Source organism: Lethenteron reissneri, chromosome 46, assembly GCF_015708825.2.
Source record: "Lethenteron reissneri isolate LAM-NWPU_2019-01 chromosome 46, ASM1570882v1, whole genome shotgun sequence".
Lineage (NCBI taxonomy): Eukaryota > Metazoa > Chordata > Hyperoartia > Petromyzontiformes > Petromyzontidae > Lethenteron > Lethenteron reissneri.
The window spans coordinates 5441095-5459399 of NC_083824.1; the positions used below are offsets into that span (position 1 = coordinate 5441095).

General features: G+C 51.0%; 1 protein-coding gene across 5 annotated transcripts in view; it reads left to right on the top strand.

The window, feature by feature from the left end:
* Positions 1 to 18305, top strand: part of LOC133354169 (uncharacterized) — a 100780-nt gene that overhangs the window by 64991 nt on the left and 17484 nt on the right. For all 5 annotated transcript variants that reach the window (XM_061570798.1, XM_061570801.1, XM_061570797.1 and 2 more), the window contains exons 3-10: positions 5584 to 6430; positions 7943 to 8114; positions 9475 to 9578; positions 11123 to 11474; positions 12105 to 12191; positions 13280 to 13370; positions 14152 to 14278; positions 17030 to 17202. In XM_061570798.1, the coding sequence (XP_061426782.1) occupies positions 5584 to 6430; positions 7943 to 8114; positions 9475 to 9578; positions 11123 to 11474; positions 12105 to 12191; positions 13280 to 13370; positions 14152 to 14278; positions 17030 to 17202 (1953 nt within the window). The remainder of the gene's footprint in view (positions 1 to 5583; positions 6431 to 7942; positions 8115 to 9474; positions 9579 to 11122; positions 11475 to 12104; positions 12192 to 13279; positions 13371 to 14151; positions 14279 to 17029; positions 17203 to 18305) is intronic.

Genomic DNA, 18305 nt, shown 5'->3' on the forward strand with positions numbered 1-18305 from the left:
ATGATGATGATGAGCTCTTATTACACCTGGCAGGCAAAGTTATGTCGAAAAATGATTTCTATTGGAATTCCCTGAGCCTGTCGTGGAAATTCCATGTTCGCATGGCAGGAAACAAGTGTCTTTGTGTGATGAACATTCTTGACTTTATTAACCCCTGAAGGATGATGGGCTGAGTGAACTCGTGACCTTTCCGTCGGGAGTCAAGCATTCAAACCCGAGTGCCCAAGAAGGTTTCTATCGTAATGAATAGTTTACACCCTCTGTTTTTGTTTGAATCTACAGCTGGATGAAGGCCACCCCCACACCATGTCGTTCATGGGGTATTATTTACCATACTTCACTCCGTCCTGGTCCGTGCAGGTTTGTGATTGGTGGTGACGTGGTTGGTCAGGGGTCGGGGGTCGGAGGGTTTGTCACTCAGGACCGACTCGATATCGCTCACCCCTGATGTTAGCCGTGACCGGCGAACGAACTCGGCTTGCCGGGTTCACCGTGCGGTGTCGAGATCACGGACTTGACTGACCAGCCTCTGACGGCGTCTCTGGATGGTAGATTGACGGACCTTTACGAGGCGAGGGTCTTTGGTCGATATATTGACGGAGCCCCGTCTCTTTCGTAACATTACCTTAGTGGAACGTACCGCTTGTTTGCAAAGTGGTCCATTCCGCGTTACCGTATCGTACTTCTTTGTGACGAGTGGTTATGTTGAGCTACAAGGACCTCCCAACAGCTGACGTTCTCTTCGGTTAAGAACGAAACAAAACAAGCTTAGAGACCCACCTGCTATATCCCCTTACCCTCTCGGTCAAACACACTCACCGCCAAAGGCTGTTCGCTGTTCAGTGACTAACGCATTTGCCTGTTAGCGTGTTTCTCATAATAGACCAACAATGTAAATTCTTCCCATGGGATTGTTCAAACAAATGCCTGCGCTGATCCCATTAGGCTTGGGAGAGTTGCAGCGGCTGGACCTGTGGCTGTCTTGGCCACCCATCGATTTTCTCGCGTGCGTGCCAGCTGGCCTGGACATGGGCCCTTCTCTCTCGCTCTGGCATTCTGGCCCTTGGTTGGGATCATTCGAAGGATTCGCGATGAAATGCCCAGAGGATTAAAGTCTCAGATTAAAGTTCGTAAGCATGGGCACTTGAGTACAGTACAAACGGTTGGAAAAGGGCAACCTGCCTGGCATGTGTAGGGGAGACGTGCCTTTCGCCAAGACTCAAAAGAGCCAACGCGATTTCTCGCCCAAATGAACATTGAGGTGGTGCCTATCTGCTGTTTAGAGCCCTGAGCCAGGAGTGTGAGTTCCTCATTGCTATGGTGGGGGCAAGTCTAGCCACAGGGCAACCACTGTTCCCCGCGAAATGGTGTTCACTTTATCGACCCCCCCCCCCTTCCCAATGGGATTATGATAGGATGAGACCAATCCCCCAATGGGGATTCGGACTCGTAGCTTTCTGACATTGCAAACCGCTCGTCATCTCCCATTTTTCCTGTCTCGCAATGGGAACGGATTTGCCAGTCCAACTGTTTTGGCCGTGAACTCTCGAGTGGTATTTTTGAGCGTGGCATTTTAAAGCGTCCATCTGCTGGAGGTGGCTGCATGGTGTAGGTAATCACCGCTAAGAACCTGGGTTGGGTTCTCAGCGCTCCCCCGTGATTAAACCGGTCACATGGGTGTAGCCAGTTAATGCTCCCAGCCCGGTCACAATGACTGCACAAAACACGTATAATCTTTTGTTTATGAATTTATTTTGACTCATTTTAACTATGGGAATGTTAAACAGCGGTTGCTTTAACATACCCACACTCTTTGCAGGGCACATATATAGAGAGTGTGCCCCGAGTGAGGATAAAGCAGTCTTTCAAAGTGACTACAGACATAGTTACATGACATCAGGGTGGTGCACTGCTGGCTGCAGATATTTTGAATGGCAAATTTATTACATCACGGAATATAATTAGCAGAATTTTCTCGACCCGCCGCTAGGTGAAGGCCCTTCCCCAAGCCGTGTCGTTCATCGGAGGTTGTTTGACCGTACCGGTCGGTGTGGGTTAGTAAAGGGAGATTCTTAAAGGCATTTGGTCGCAGGACCATGTCAGATGTGACTTGAGACTGAGGTTAGCCATGGCACGGAATCCAACGGAGGTGGCGGGCGACAACCGAACTGACTTGGTGTAATGATTTGGCTGGCTAGCGCTGTGGCACAGCGCACGACTCGCCAGTCGCACGACCGTGACTCCCCAATGGCCGTCAGGGGTTGACTCATCCTGACATCATCATCATGATCATCAGCCCATCATCTATCCACTGCTGGATGAAGGCCTCCCCAAGCGATCACCCTCTCTCATGTTTGCGATGTAACTATCTACCAGTCAGCACGAGATGGTTTCATCGCTCCTTCTCCCCTGTCGACGTCCGCTCGGACGCATTCCATTCCACGGCGGCAACTCTGTCATTATTCTTCACCATCGCCCTCATCACTGTGACTGATTTTCCTGCCCAAACCTGCTGACATTTCTTAACAGTTTGAATTAAATCTCTCACTTCGATGTTCAATAATCCGTGTGTTCCTCCTTCTTGTCTCTTCAGCATAATGGCAAGCATACTTCTCGCCAAGCTTCCATATTTCATAACAGGTCGTGCACATTCCTACGGATTTGGAAGTAAACCTGTGGGGTTATCCTAACGGAAGACCGATATCTGTCATATGAATGTGGAATTGGCACCACTGGCATGGTCCTGCCAATGAAGATGGGCACCATCACCCCTGGCTCGATTTGGGCATGTGACATGAAAGTGTGCCATCTAGCGGACATACATTGTAAAGAGACCATCTTCGCCATTAAGATCGGCAGTGCCTTCAGCATTGTTTCAAGGAAGCCTGACACTGCTGATGAGAAACTGTCAAAACCATTCCGGAGTTTGCGTGCCCTTTAATCAATGCTGCTGAAGTTATACACTCCCAGAGGGTCCTGCGGCTGATGGGTTTTGCAAGATTTCCCCTTTTATCCGGAGAGACGGATATGTGAAGGAGACGTCGCTTATTTATTTTTTCCATCGAGTGGTGGGTGACAGTGCCGTTAAAAGCGACCTCGGAAGTGATGTTATCCTCCAGGGTTGTCTTCTTACACGGTACATTACACTGGCCATTGTATATGTACACGAACGGCCGCTTTGTCAATCCACTGCTGGATGAGTGCCTCTTTCCACGGCATTCGGGTCGTGACTGTTATTTGATGATACTCCACCACACCGGTCACCGTGGGTTGGTGGCGGAGTGTAGATGCAGGGAAGCGTGTGAGTACAGTACGACAACACGGTACTTTGAGCTTACCCTTAGCCGATCGTGTAATTATCCAAGAACCCTTCCCGTAGAGCCAGATAAATGGGACCCCCAAGGGCCAATTGCCACTGACGGCGAGAGATGTTCGGGCAAGCCGCGTAGCATCGCGGGAGAATTGCGCGGTAAGCCTTGGCGCGGACGCTTGCGGGGGACCTCGCTGGCGAGATGTTTGCACGGCTCGCAAAGCCGCAAGGGTCGTGCTTCGCTTTTTAATCTTGCGACTTCCAATTGTGTGTTCTTCAGCCGTCGCCCCGTCGATAGCGTCTGCGCCCAGAGTCTTTGAAAATCGCCGGGAAGCGGAGCGCACAGTCACAACAAGGAGCTAAATGTAGCACGCGGCTGCCATTTCAGCTGCTAAATGTCACCGAGAAGCAGTTAGAATTAAGACGCCGCTCAATTATTCATGGGCCTTGTTGATGTTATCGCGGCGAAAATATACAGATAGGGATGGCGGGCTTGATCTATAGACGAGGCATTGTGCCTCTGTGTAGTGTGGGTGTTGTGCACGCTATTTTGGAAGCTGTGTATTGGTCCTGTGTGTTGCAGCGTTATAAATATTGTCCGTAATGCAGCATCCATGATTAAATAATATTTTTTATTTTATTTGTAACTTTTAATTTTTTCTATCGTGGCCCAACTTTATCCCAAGCGCTCTTTCGGTGTCACGGAAAGGAATGGAGTATTTATTCGGAATTTGCGTAGCTGTTAAAGCCCCTGCGTTAGAGATCAAATGACCTCCGGAAACGGATATCACAGAGCTACCCCTCGATTTCTCATTTAATGACATGAAAAATAAGCTGGTTTTGCCCATTTTCAAAGCGAGTTTCCTCCTTGTATGTGTGGATGCCATATTGTTACCGTCTCACTAAATGCGTGGCGATATTACTCCTTGGAGTGCGTATGTGCGTGCACAGAATGTTTGGAATTTACTCGCGGGGGGCGGGGGGGGGAAGGGTAAGCATCTTGGAAGTTGGGAACAGAATGTTACAGAATACCATTGGAGCTGCAATCAGGAATAGAAGCTTGCGATGTGTGGGATACGTTTGCAGGGTGGAGTAGACAGGCATTGAAGTGGCATCAGAAGTCGGTGACCAAGGTGGAAGACTTGAAGCCAAATGACGATGGTGGTGATGGCGGTGGTGAACTTATAACTTTGTTCGCACCGTACGTAGGCAACCGTGCTAATCGGTGGTGGTGAGACTTCGAGCAAATCCGAAAGGTCGAGTGTTGACGGTGCAGCGGAAGGAAGGCCGTGATGCCGTGGTGTGGTTGTCTCGCTGGGCACTGGCCGTGATGAACTGTTGATGTCGTGCCTGGTGTAGCCAAGCGTTGGCAGTGCTGTGGACGTAGGCCTCGTCTCTCGGTGGAGTGAAATTCCCAATCTCAGGTTGTCTCAGCCGATTGTGTCACCGGTGTCTATAAATAAGTACCCCTGTGTGGTGCAATACAACAGTGGTGGCCTAAAAGAGAATGTGGCCCCTGTGTTGCGAATCGCAACACTGCCTCATGGCCACTAAATGTAGAGAAGAGATAATGATGGTTTGTGACAAAACACTACACATTTTGGTTCCATGACAATGGTCATCATCATGATGGTGATGATCATTATTCTGCTGATGCTTATACAGCTAATGATGGTGATGGTAAATTATGATAATGATGGTGATGTTAAATTATTATGATGATTATTACTGTTGATGCTTATACAGATAATGATGGTGATGGTAAAGTATGATAATGATGGTGATGTTAAATTATTATGATGATTATTTCTGTTGATGCTTATACAGATAATGATGGTGACGATTATGAGTTAAGGTTGCTGATAATGTGGATATGGATCATAAAAATAGAAACTAAACAATTTTTTTATTTTACCAGGCAAGGCCCATTAAGCTCTCTCGTGTTTTTTTCGGAAGTAACCTGGCTACCACAAATGATAGCTCAACAAAGTGGCTTATTAGGTGGAAATCTATAGCAGGTGAATATTCTAAATGCACGTTGATTCTAAATGCAGAGGGAAAAACTTGAGGACCCAGAGAAAAATCCACACGATCATGGGGAGAGAGACACCGCAAACTCCAAATATACAGCAGGCATCAGGGTCGGGATTGAACTCACGACCTCCTGTATACCAGGCGAGGTAGTTAACATCTCAACACCGTGTCACCTCATAACGATGACGACGATGAAGCCGATGAACGTTGCTGATTTGCGTCGTGTCATTGCTCTCAAGGCTCGGACCGCGCGACCTCCGCCAGGGCGAACAGCCGCCACGGCTCTCGGGGCTGGCGTGGCAGAACCGCCCGGAGCCGACGTCGTCACCGCGAGGCCCCGTCCCCCCGGAGACGGAGCCGACGGCGCGCCCAGCGCCGCTCCGGCGCCGCCGGGCCCACGCCGGCGAGCGCCGACTCCGAGGCGATGCCCGACAAAAACGCCGCCGACGCCGCCGCAGGGGGAGAATGCGAGGAGGACGCGTCGCGCGAACCCGACAGAGTCGGCGGCGGCGGCGGAAGAAGCGAGCGATCGAGGAGCAGGCGGAGCAGTAGGGCGGAACCGCGCGACGAAACGGTCGTGGGGGGCGGCACCGGCTGCGGCGGTGGCGGCGGCGGTTGCGCCGAGCAACCCGAAGCTTCGTCCAGGCGGCCGCTCGTCGGTTTGGGGAGGGAGGCGCCCAAACGGAGGAGCCACGTGGAGGTGCGCCGGGAAGAGGGCGGCGACGGCGGCCGTGGAGCCGTGGACGAGGAGAGCGGGGCGGAGAAGACTAGCAGCGGCGGAGACGGTGGCGGCGGCGGAGGAGGAGGCGGCGGCGGCGGAGGCGGCGGAGGCGGCGGCGGCGGCGGAGGGAAACCGGAGAGCCGGTCGAGCAGTGGCGCCGGGGAGGCCGGCGGCGGGGGCGGCTGCGGCAGCGCGGGCGGCGGGGCCGGCGGCGGCGTCGGCGGGGGCACCGGGGGGAGCCCCGGCGGAGGGGGCGGGGAAGGGGGGCGCAGGAGGGGGTACCCCGGTGGGGGCCGCAGCTCGCGCAGCTCGGGGCGGAGGGGCCGGAGGGGGAAGAGGAAGTCGGCCGGCGGTGCCCACGGCAGGTTGCGATCATGAACGACCCCGGCCCCACTGCTGCCCACACAACAACGTTCACAACCACAGCACTCACACAGCCAGAGCCGCAGGTAAAGGTAAAGGGGCGGTGCTGCAATTGCTCGCTCGCGCCACTGCTAGCGGAAAGGGCCTCCACCAGAGGGAACTCTAGAGAGGCGCTCGAGAGGGCGTATTGGTCGATCTTTCCACGCTGGCGTCTCGGAAGAGGTGGGAATATGCACACTTTACCCCACCCTCATTCGATCTACCGATCGACTAACTGTGGAGTTACCCATTATTACTGGTGGGTGGAGAGAGAGGCTAAGGAGGATTTAAGAAACTTGCACCGTTGTTGGAAGAGTAGCAAGTTTATTTACGTATTAATCATCTGGATAATCCCTTGAGATGGAGCATCTAATTTGCAACGGTGTCCACGTTGTCGATTGACACGCACTTAGCAAACGTGCAGTGACGCACATATAAACATCTCGCGCATGCGTTAAAAGCACGCTTGTGCGATGTACACAGTGCGTACAATTACGCCGAGCCAAGAACAGGAAGAGGACAGCCAGGGCAGAGCGCTTGAACATTACCACCGCCATCACACGCGCGTAAATATGTGGAGCACCGCCACGTCATAGAGAATACGCTCGCGCTGTGTAACAGTTGAAGTAGCAACCTTCCGATTGCGAGCCGAACCATCTGCCGTGGTATCACCTGGCTAAGACTATTGGTAATATGTAGTGACTGAATCAATTATCTGAATATGTCATTGTCATGTAGTGTATATAATTGCATCGTTGTGGCATATATATTGTATATCAGGGTTCTAAAATGGCACAGCGCTAGCGCGTGCACGCCTTTATTTCAGTATTTCGCAGTTCGAATCTGGCAGGCCGCCTTGGGTAATACTGCAGGTGTATTAACCATTGGACGTTAAAGATCCCGTCACTTCATTACAAAAGAGTAGGCCATTGAAGCTTTGTTTCATCGATGTCCAGTTGGGGTGGGTCAGCAAGTTATCACAACAGACAGTACAGAAAACGATAGTGCAAAAAGACAGAAAAGGTAAGCAAGTCACTGAAGTAAATAAATGAAAATATATAAACTATATAAGTACAAATTGCATAAGTACATAAATTCCTGTCGATTTTTTAAAATGCTAAATGCAAGCTTGGGCAAGGCAGCAAAACAACAACAAAAACAGTCCCAGACCACATCAAGACAACACGCAGACCCTCATAAAATTGCATGGGTCGTCCAATGGACAATTTTGACTTCTCGGTACTTATGAATCTCGAAAGGATAATGCAGAAGCTGCCAGAGCATGGAGTAAAACGTTGGACATCGCTCCAAACAACACTCGACACAACCTGAAAAACAACACAATACTACTTAAGCAGTAGTATTGTGCTTGTGAGTTTTTGCGTGTAAAATATGATATTAAAGATTTTAATATCAGCGTATGATAAAACACAGTAAACACATTCTTCCTGCTGCTCTGTCTCCTGTCATTGTAGAATGAGCCCTGGCTCCCACGACGATCTGGATGACAAATGTGGAGATACTGCGGAGGCCTCTGGGAGTTCCCAGAATGCATCAGCAGAGGGCAGCACCAGCAATGCGCCAGGAAGTCTGGAGGGGAATCAGAGAGCACTGAAGCGAAAGCCGCCAAGACCCCTTAAAACTCAGGTACCCCATGCGCAAAACTCGCCATCGTGTCGATCTGAAGGTTTTCTTATTTGATTCCTTTTTATCCTTTTCCCCAATTTTAAGATGAAGTATCCATTTAGAACTCCCCGCAGCAGAACGACTCGCAACCTCCTCTTCCCTACACCAAGGACCATGATGAACATGGGCACTGGCGGGCATTGTTTCTCCGTCGCAACCCCCACCATCTAGAATGTGGCCATAATCGTCGTTCCACTGCTACTGCACGTTGCCAGTAGCAGCGTTAAATCCACACCGACTTAATAGACACTTAAAGGCCCCCAGCTCTTTCGCCCGCCTTTTGAGTGACACTGAAATTGGCTCCGCGAGTCACGGTCATTTACGTCCGTGAAATATTGTGTGCGTTACAAATCGCATATTTATCATTATTAAACGGGTATCACAACTATTTCTGACATCCTTTCCCGTGACCTCAGGTCCACGGACTAGAAGGCAGCATTTTCCCATCTGCCTGGCCAAGGAGCTATATTCGCCACTTAATAGTCAACATTAATATTTTAATTAATAATATCTGGAATTTAGCCAAATGAAGTGGAGGGGAAAATTTAGTACAGTTATTTTTTTGTGTGTGCAGTCATTGGTGACCAGTGCAGAGAGCATCAACTCACTACGCTTGAGAACGTAATTTAATCACAGCTGGCTGCCTCTGGGTTTGAAGCCAGAATCTCAGCAGTGCCAGCTCAAAGCTCTGACCGCTGAGTCACGCGGTCACCTCTACTGGGCTTCAGATTTGTTTTACAACGGCCGCTTTATCGCAGGAAGGTTCATAACTTTTGTTTCAGGGTCACAGGGCCAGCACCGCTGACATCCTGTGTTCAGATTGAGGCATTGGCTACTTGTGAGTAAACTGGGTTCTCAAGTGTAGCAAATTGATGGGTGTTGCGGGTTACCAATGGCTGCACAAAAACCCTTCGCATAATATTTGTTTTCATTTAACAGGCAAAAAATTCAGTTTTAAGAATTTTAAAAAATAATTCAAGTTTGACAGACTGGCTGCCATGCAAGCATCAGATGTCGTCAGAAGGTATTTGAGGCAGTTCTGTAATATCAGCTTCTGCGGGGCCCGTCTCTAAAATGGGGTGATGTATTGCTATGTGAGAGTTCCAAATGGACACTTCATCTCATAACATGACTCAATCGTAATACAACTGTGGGGGGGGGTGGTGAGTAAATATGAATATTTGTTTAAAGTAATGGATTAAAAGCAGGGATACGAACGACAAAATATAATTTCAGTGTAACGACGAGGCTCGTAGTGCTACTGCCCTGGATAGATGGAGGACTGTGGATTGAATGGGAATGCCATTCCCTCTGATGTCAGATCAGGCCTAGTCCTGAAGAGAGACTTCGGAAACAGAGGCCGCAACGGAGACCCAAACCCATCGCCTGCTCCTTCCGGCTCAAGCCTCTCACCGAGAAGGAGAGGTGAGTGCCAGGGTTGTATGTGCGTACCCCCCGACTTATGACGGTCTGACTTTCGACCCTCCGCTTTAACGACCTCTCTTATAGTAAGACCCCCACAGTCACGACCAAAACTCGACCCCCTTGACGACTCTTACCGACGCCGAGTCGATTGGTGACGAATCCGCACATTTTCATGTGCAGACTCGGCGCCATCAGGCGATGAGTCTGCTGCGTTTGTCACGCACAGACAGTCTGTAGCTGCGCCAAGAGCGGACGTGTCTTTTTCGCAGTGCTCTTCACTTTTTCGTAAATTTCGAAAAATGTTCGCCTTTCGCTACGTCTGAGAAGAGGAAATGTGATGCACACGCAGAAAAGTACTTAAGGATTTTCCAATGTAAGTGTTTTTTTAAATTTCGATTTGAAGCTTTCGTGACTGCAGGGATTCATCTTCTTGGTTCTTTCGGTCAAGTCACGTAGAAGGGAAGTAGTAAAATAATAAAAATAAAACATAATAAAATATAATAAAATATAATTTCATTCAGACGCTGTCTCCCCGACAGACCTGGTCTTCACCTCAGGACGGCTGCTTGCGTTGTGGCCGAAACGTCGTGAGAATAATTTTATTTTTATTATTTTATTATTTCCCTTCTACATGACTTTACCGAAAGAACCAAGAAGGTGTTTTTTTTCATTTAATAAATGTTTGGAAAAGTTATAAAGTTATAATTAATGTTTGTTCGGGTTATTTTTCATTTATTTTCGAGGTAAAATTTGTTATTTTTATGGTACGTAACGGGTTTCCAGGAAGGGGTTCGACTTATAACGGCTCGACTTGCGACTTGTCGTCCAGGAATCAATTAGGTCGTGGGTGCGGGGGGCGCCTGTATATATGTTGAACTTCTTTCGCACCGCACTTAGCCAGCCGCGCTAATCAGAGGTTTCGGGGGAAGGACAACAAACTAAACACACACAAAAAAGGTTGTGTGTGACCAGAGGCTAGGCCTAATACTACCTAAGGTCTGAGGCGGGATGATTAATGTGTGCAATTACGAAAAACTATTAATACATAATTGATGAGATCTGGTTATAGCTGTGTATCTGAGATGAAGTTCTATAATGGGATTGGCGAGGGTGGTGGTGATACATGTGGGAAATAACATTTTCTTTTTTTACAAACGTCGGTGCTAGAAACACCACTAATTGCAATCTGTCATGGCAGTACTTTCGTCGTCCTGCAGCCTGGTGCAGGAATTAAGCAGTGCATATGTACTTGTTGAATTTAAAGCACTGGCTTTCAGCTGCTGCATTGACGTAATTCTTTTATAATAAAAAAATGGAATGACCAATTTGGTGGGTGGTGGAATGGCCCAGCGGGGGGAGCACATGTTCAAATCCAGCAGCCAACCCGGATGATCGCTGCGGGTGTTGCGGACGTTAAAGACCCCCCCCCCCCCCGCGTGACGTAATTCGCAAGAGTGCTTGCGAAAATTTATTATACATTTTCTTTTTAAAGAATAAAACATTCAAACGAGGTACCCCCCCCCCCCCTCGCCGCCGTGCCACAGGATCTTCCTGCAGAGCAACCGCGTGTTCCTGCTGAGGAACCGGCGCCGGGCGTTCGGGCAGTGGGCGGCCCACAAGACGAGCTCGGACCCGGCTCCCCGGGGGGGCGACGCATCCGCAGCGGCGGCGCCGCAGCTGGCGGCGGTGACGACGGCGGCGGAGGCGGCGGCGGCTGCCGCGGCGGCCGCGGCGGCCGCTGCGAACGCGTTGGTGGGAGGGGGGTCGACGCGGCTCAAGGAGCGACGGGCGGCGCGGAGCCGACGCGCCACGCGGGGAACGGAGGACGACATCATCCGCTGCATCTGCGGCATCTTCCGCGAGGAGGGGCTCATGATCCAGTGCGAGAAGTGCGAGGTGCGTGCCTTGCGTGCGTTCGTGTCTTGGTGTGCGCGCGTGCGTTCCCGTGTTTGTATGCTAGTGTGGGGAGCGGTAGTGTAGCGGTTAGCGCGTTGTGCTTCGTACCTGGCGACCCGATTTCGATTCCCGCTCACGGCCAACGTCATTGACAATTATCTGAACTGGTGCGAGGTAGACTCAGCCTAAAATTAATACCTGGTGTAAACATCATCACTGGGGAAACAAAGGCGGCCGGGCGTGGTGTTGGCCACCCACCACCTCGTGTGCCGTGCCGGCACACGAGGAGCGATTCTCACAACAACGAGTGGAGCGCCGGGCAGCTAAAATGAAGAAAATTGGCCCAGTCGGGAGGACATTTGATCCATCTGCCAGTCATCTCAGTCAACCCATGGCACTTGGGTCTCTCCTGCCAACGAGCCTTTGACACTTCGAAGATGCGCTCGAACATTTGCATTTCGTAGTCACGAGTGCGTGTGTGTGCGTTTGTATGTGCGTGCGTGTGTGCATGCGTGTGTGTGCGCATGTGTGCGTGTGTGTGTGCGCATGTGTGCGTGTGTGTGTGCGCGTGTGTGCGTGTGTATGTACGCATGTGCGTGTACCATGCCACCCTGCCGTCACCGCCCCCAGGTATGGCAGCACAGCGACTGCATGCGCGTGGCTGGGGACGTGGAGCGGTATCTGTGCGAGGAGTGTGATCCTCGATCCATCGACAGGGTAAGACCCCCAACCACATGCGGAGATGGAGGCCAAAATCCCCCATCGTGGCTGTGGGTGAGCGTCGTGGTTGTGGGTGAACTTCGTGGTTGTGGGTGAGCGTGGTGGTTGTGGGTGAGCGTCGTGGTTGTGGGTGAGCGTCGTGGTTGTGGGTGAGGGTCGTGGTTGTGGGTGAGCGTCGTGGTTGTGGGTGAGCGTGGTGTTTGTGGGTGAGCGTGGTGGTTTTGGGTGAGCGTGGTGGTTGTGGGTGAGCGTCGTGGTTGTGGGTGAGCGTCGTGGTTGTGGGTGAGGGTCGTGGTTGTGGGTGAGCGTGGTGGTTGTGGGTGAGCGTGGTGGTTGTGGGTGAGCGTGGTGGTTGTGGGTGAGCGTGGTGGTTGTGGGTGAGCGTGGTGGCTGTGGGTGAGCGTCGTGGTTGTGGGTGAGCGTCGTGGTTGTGGGTGAGCGTGGTGGTTGTGGGTGAGCGTGGTGGTTGTGGGTAAGCATCGTGGTTGTGGGTGAGCGTGGTCGTTGTGGGTGAGCGTGGTGGTTGTGGGTGAGCGTCGTGGTTGTGGGTGAGCGTGGTGGCTGTGGGTGAGCGTGGTGGCTGTGGGTGAGCGTGGTGGTTGTGGGTGAGCGTCGTGGTTGTGGGTGAGCGTGCTGGTTGTGGGTGAGCGTGGTGGCTGTGGGTGAGCATGGTGGTTGTGGGTGAGCGTGGTGGTTGTGGGTGAGCGTCGTGGTTGTGGGTGAGCGTGGTGGCTGTGGGTGAGCGTGCTGGTTGTGGGTGAGCATCGTGGTTGTGGGTGAGGGTCGTAGTTGTGGGTCAGCGTTGAGGCTGTGGGTCCTTGAGTTGGGAGAGATTTAAGAAACTTGCATGTCTCAACTGCCGCACGGGGAGATCTATTCAAACTAGTAACTTCTGTATCACACGTCGAGTTGTTGCGGTAAACCTTACACCATGGCAGCATCTATCACACACTGACTCAGGACGAACTCCAGGGGTCTGCAAAACCGCGTCGATGCAAATGCCACAACTATGGTCAACCTTTGCGTCTTCGTGTTTTTACGCAACGATGACTCCTCATCGTTGTCCCGCCAATGTCTTCGTGCAGGAGGTGCCCATGGTTCCTCAGCCCCCGTTCGCTGAGCCAGGCAGAACTTACTTCATGTGTCTGGAGCTCGACGAGCTGCTCATCAAAGTGGGTGAGTGCGGATGCAACCCGCCACTGCGGTCGACCGCCAGGTTCTCCATCCACATCGCTCGTTATCGGCATTCAAAGGAAAGTATATTTCCCCCAAGTTTTTTTAGCAAAATTGTCATATCGGCGTCATTTCACGAGACCGAAGTATCCCATCGGATCTCTCACAGAGCATTGTGATCCCTTCCTGTTAAAGAATGACCCGTCTAAGAAAATACCGACAGAGCGACCTCTGACATCCCTTCAAGTGACCCAGGCCCACACAGTAAGGGACAGCACTGTTCCCATGCACCGTGACACAAGAGAGATAACGTCCGTTGCTCGACGGCCATATGAATGTTTTATTTGATAAGCTGTAATCACAGCGATGTGATGATCATGACTCTACCGGTGCTACTTTACTAGGAGCTGCACATATGTTTTTTTTAGAGTAGACGTTCCGGCCACGTAAGGTCAAGTTAACAGACAGATGTGCACACACACACACATGCACATACAAAGACAAAGATTCCCTGTATAAATTTCGATTTAAAGCTTTCATGACTGCAGGGATTCGAAACGTCATGAGAATTTTATTGTTTTATTTTTATTATTTTATTATTTCCCTTCTACGTGACTTTACCAAAAGAACCAAGAATATGAATCCCCCGTTATAGCCTTAACAGACTGTTGGGGAAGGTGCTGTTTGCACCTTTAAAGGTCGGCACATGTGACATCTATGTGTGTCTCTGTATGCTGTGACATCTCTATGTGCTGTGACATCTCCCCGTGTGTCTGTGCTGTAGGCGACTGCACGTATGCGTCCCGGGAGCTCCCTCCTCGCCGGTTCCCCCCTCGCCGTGCCGGGCAGTCGCCCTCCGACCCCAAATCCCTGGACATCATGCGCATCGAGAAGCTGTGGAAGGACGACAGGTGACATTTGCATCACCGCACAAACATTATAGTTGAGGTAAGGGCGGTAAAGGTGCAGCCCTGCATGAGGCTGCGGATGTCTCACGTGATGCAAAGGGCATTGCTGATCTCTGCTTGAAACATACACAAGCCGAGCTCCCTTCTCTGCCTCCACATACAAATATACTTTAGTATATATATGAGTATATATTTGTATTGCTTAAGCAAGCAAACTCTGGACAGGTTTTGACATTCTCTCTCGTCAGCAGAGTCACCCTTGTTAAACAAATGCCGCTGTGCGATCACATGTTATTAGAAACATCACTCCATGTAAACATCGGTCTGGAAAGCCAATAGACCGCACTTCCTATGTCCTGCCACCACAGTCCAGTATCGGATGTGTGGTGAGGCTCTCCCAAAGTGCACGGCTGCTCCGAGGAGACGACAGACCTCACAGATGCTGCAGTCTTGTGTTTCACCGTGGTCACACGTGTCGGGGTGGCTACAGTAAACCCAAATGTGTCAGGGTCGCTAGATTAGCCCCACTTCCACATATTAACCTTTGACACGGCTGACTCGTTCGAAAATGACTACGGTATATCCAGGCCGACCCGTCTTTGTCTGCACCATCGACGAGGCATTCTGCAACGTCGATGTGCATTTACAGTCCATTTACTTATTTTGCGGCTAGAAACCTTTTTCTGTGGTTTCAGACGGCCAAAGTTTATTTTTGTTCAACAGTATTAGAATTCGAGAGACCCAGGCTAGCCTCGTTTGCAAGAGTTACCTGGGGCATTGGTCTACCAGAAGGGGGCGATGATTGCTGTGCATTATCCCAATTGAGTAGCATGGCCATGCGGTGGATGTCTGGCAGAGGTCGCAATCGGGTACCCGATACCCGTACCTTACCCGATACACGGCTACCCGTACCCAGCCGGGTACGGGTACCCGTTTGCGACCCTGGTGCGGCCAAGTACGGGTACGGGTAGGCCGTGTGTCACTGGTGAGTAATCGTTTGTCACTCATTTCCCAACGTCTTGTCTCTTCTCACAATTCAAGTTCCTAGAATCAACCCACCCGCGCCTGCAACATGGCTTCATCCCAGAGGTCGCAATCGGGTACCCGTACCCTACCCAATACCCGGCCGGGTACGGGTAGCCGGGTATCGGGTAGGGTACGAGTACCCGTTTGCGACCCTGGTGCGGCCGGGTACGGGTACGGGTAAGGAATCAAAACGCGTTTGCGACCTCTGATGTCTGGCGACAATTCAACACGTCTTGATCGTTCCATTTTGCTCGCGACCGACCGCTCCGCTGGTGTCCCGGTGTTTGGCGCGAATCCTGCGATCACGCACAGGCGGTTAACACCCTGTTGCTTTTTGTTGGCTTCCGATAATGCATCGGCAGCCATAGTTCGGCACCCGACGGGCGACTAAAGTCACGCTTTGTTTATGTGTAGAGACGCTGCTCGCGGAGGCCTGTTTAGACACGTTTACTGTCCGTGATGCTGCCCAGCTTGAAACTATCAAAATGCGGGGGGACTCGGCAGGGTTGAGCGGGGCGCGCAGCCGTGAGAAGCGCCGCTAAGTGCCCTCGAGTGGAGTTCACTCAACGCTCCGAACCGGTTACGCCTGTGAAACGCGACGGAATGTGACGGAGTCTCGGGTGTATTTTTTTCTAAGTAAAAAAAAAATCTCACTTTTCAGGAGCTGTTTGTTTTCTCAACCTAATGCGTAGGTCTCTCGCTCTGCCAGAAAACGGCCTGTCATTATAAATTTTAATATGATGTATATTGAATATATTGCAGATTAATATATTTATTTTCGATGAAGCAACAGTCGTATGCCAGACACCTGCAAAAACGAGACCTTCCATCTCAAAGGGAATATCCAGATTGTAATAAAGACATAAAAAATATTATAATTGTCAGATACCATTTCAATTAAATTTTTTGCTCGTTTAAAATGTATTTTAAATAATGATTCCTGGATAGAGCCACTTTAGATGTTGAGTTTTCAATTTTTATTCAGCTCCTGCAACGAGGTTTTTAATTTGTTGACGATAGGTCCCGGAAGAAGATGATGCCACGGACCCAGTCCTGTAGGAGTCGGTCCAATAGGAGGCACTTCATTAGGACTCACTCACCCTACATCAGCACTCACCCCAACAGTCTGTGTAGGCTGTTAAGGGTGTATTTGTTGTTGTGTGAATATATCTGTCTGTGTCTGTTTATGGGGAGTGGTAGTTTAGCGGGCTAGAACACTGTGCCGTGAAGCCGGCGACCCGAGTTTGATTCCCGCTACGGCCATGACCAGTGACGAACATCTGGACCGATGCTGGGCCTCCTCTAGGTCGACTCAGCCTCAAATGAGTACCTGGTGCGATATTTAAACATCGCCACTGGGGAGGCATAGGCGGTCGGGCTTGGTGCTGGCCACCCACTGTCTCGTATGCCATGCTGACCTTAACAGGTGCTCGCTAACAGCGCTTGCTCCACTAGTCTGTTAAAGGCTATACGGGGGCTGCGCTGTTATTTGTCCTATGTATATGCGGGTCTATGTATATGCGTGTATATGTATATGCGCGTCTATGTATATACGCGTATATGTATATGCGTGTCTATGTATATGCGTGTCTATGTATATGCATGTCTATGTATATGCGTGTGTATGTATATGCATGTCTACGTATATGCGTGTCTACGTATATGCGTGTCTATGTATATGCGTGTCTATGTATATGCGTGTCTCTGCCTCTGTGACTGCGCGAGCAGCGGAGAGCGCTTTGCCTACGGCTACCACTACCTGCGCCCGGAGCAGACGCACCACACGCCGTCGCGTCGCTTCTTCCCCAACGAGCTGTTCCGCGTGCCGGTGTACGAGACGATGCCGCTGCATGCCGTGGAGGCACACTGCTGGGTGCTCGACCAGTCCACGTACTGCAAGGGTGGGCCCTGCCTCCCACTCACGCACGCACGCATGCACGCAAGCTCGGCGGCACCCCCCGACGCACACGCACCGGCACTGGCACCTGCACTCGCGTGCGATTCGAAACGCCATCGTCGCGACGAGCACCATCGCCGCACTGCTAGCGCGCCGCTGGTCACTACTGCCATTAGGCTTTGTAATCGATACCGCGCTCATCGACACTAACGTTGTTACTACCAAGGACAAAGATCCCCGGTGTGACCTTAACAGGCTGTTGGGGCAAGTGCTGTTAGCGAGCACCTACGGGTGCTGGCACGGCACACGAGTGGGTGGGTGGCCAGCAGCACGCCAGTGTGGTCACCCGTTTTCGTCGGCGCTGCCAATTTGGGCTTCAGCACCTATGCTAAACGCCCGTGGCAGAACCATCGCCACTGCAAGCACCATCACTATTTTAATTCGGGTGAATACCACTGGAATCGCAACCAGTCGCCACTGTTACCGCAATCATCACCATCGGTACCCGCCATTGGATACTAAGTGACAGTGACATCACCACGGCGCCTGTGCCAGGCCAGGTGCACTTTGAGGCAAGGCTCGCTGACAGGAGGTCTCGAGACAGACCCAGGTGCCATGGGTTGGCTGATTGAGATGACTGCTAGATGTACCAGATGTACCCCTGCACCCCCTACTGTGCCACCACCTTCATCATCAACACTTGCACTGTCACCTCCACCATCATCACTACCAGCACTGTCACCTCCACCATCATCACTACCAACACAATCAGCACTCATAGTAAAGATTTTTGGGTTAGATTGCATTATTTATAAATGTGTTGCAACCCTCCACCACCCGACATGGCCAATCAGTAAAAAAATGTGTCACGTTGACAAAAGACAAATAGTTCACTATGTTGAAGAGTGAATCCACACCATTTATAATTTGAGTATGACGTTTCGCTTGAAATTAAATCCAGCACCTTCGGGAGATTTGCCAGAATAGTGAAGCCATCCACCTGCTTCTGGTCTTAAATAGTGCCGAATAACGTCATCAATGTTGAACCCCATCAGGTTTCGAGATCAGAGGCGGGCATGGGGGTGTATACAATTATGTAATAGATCA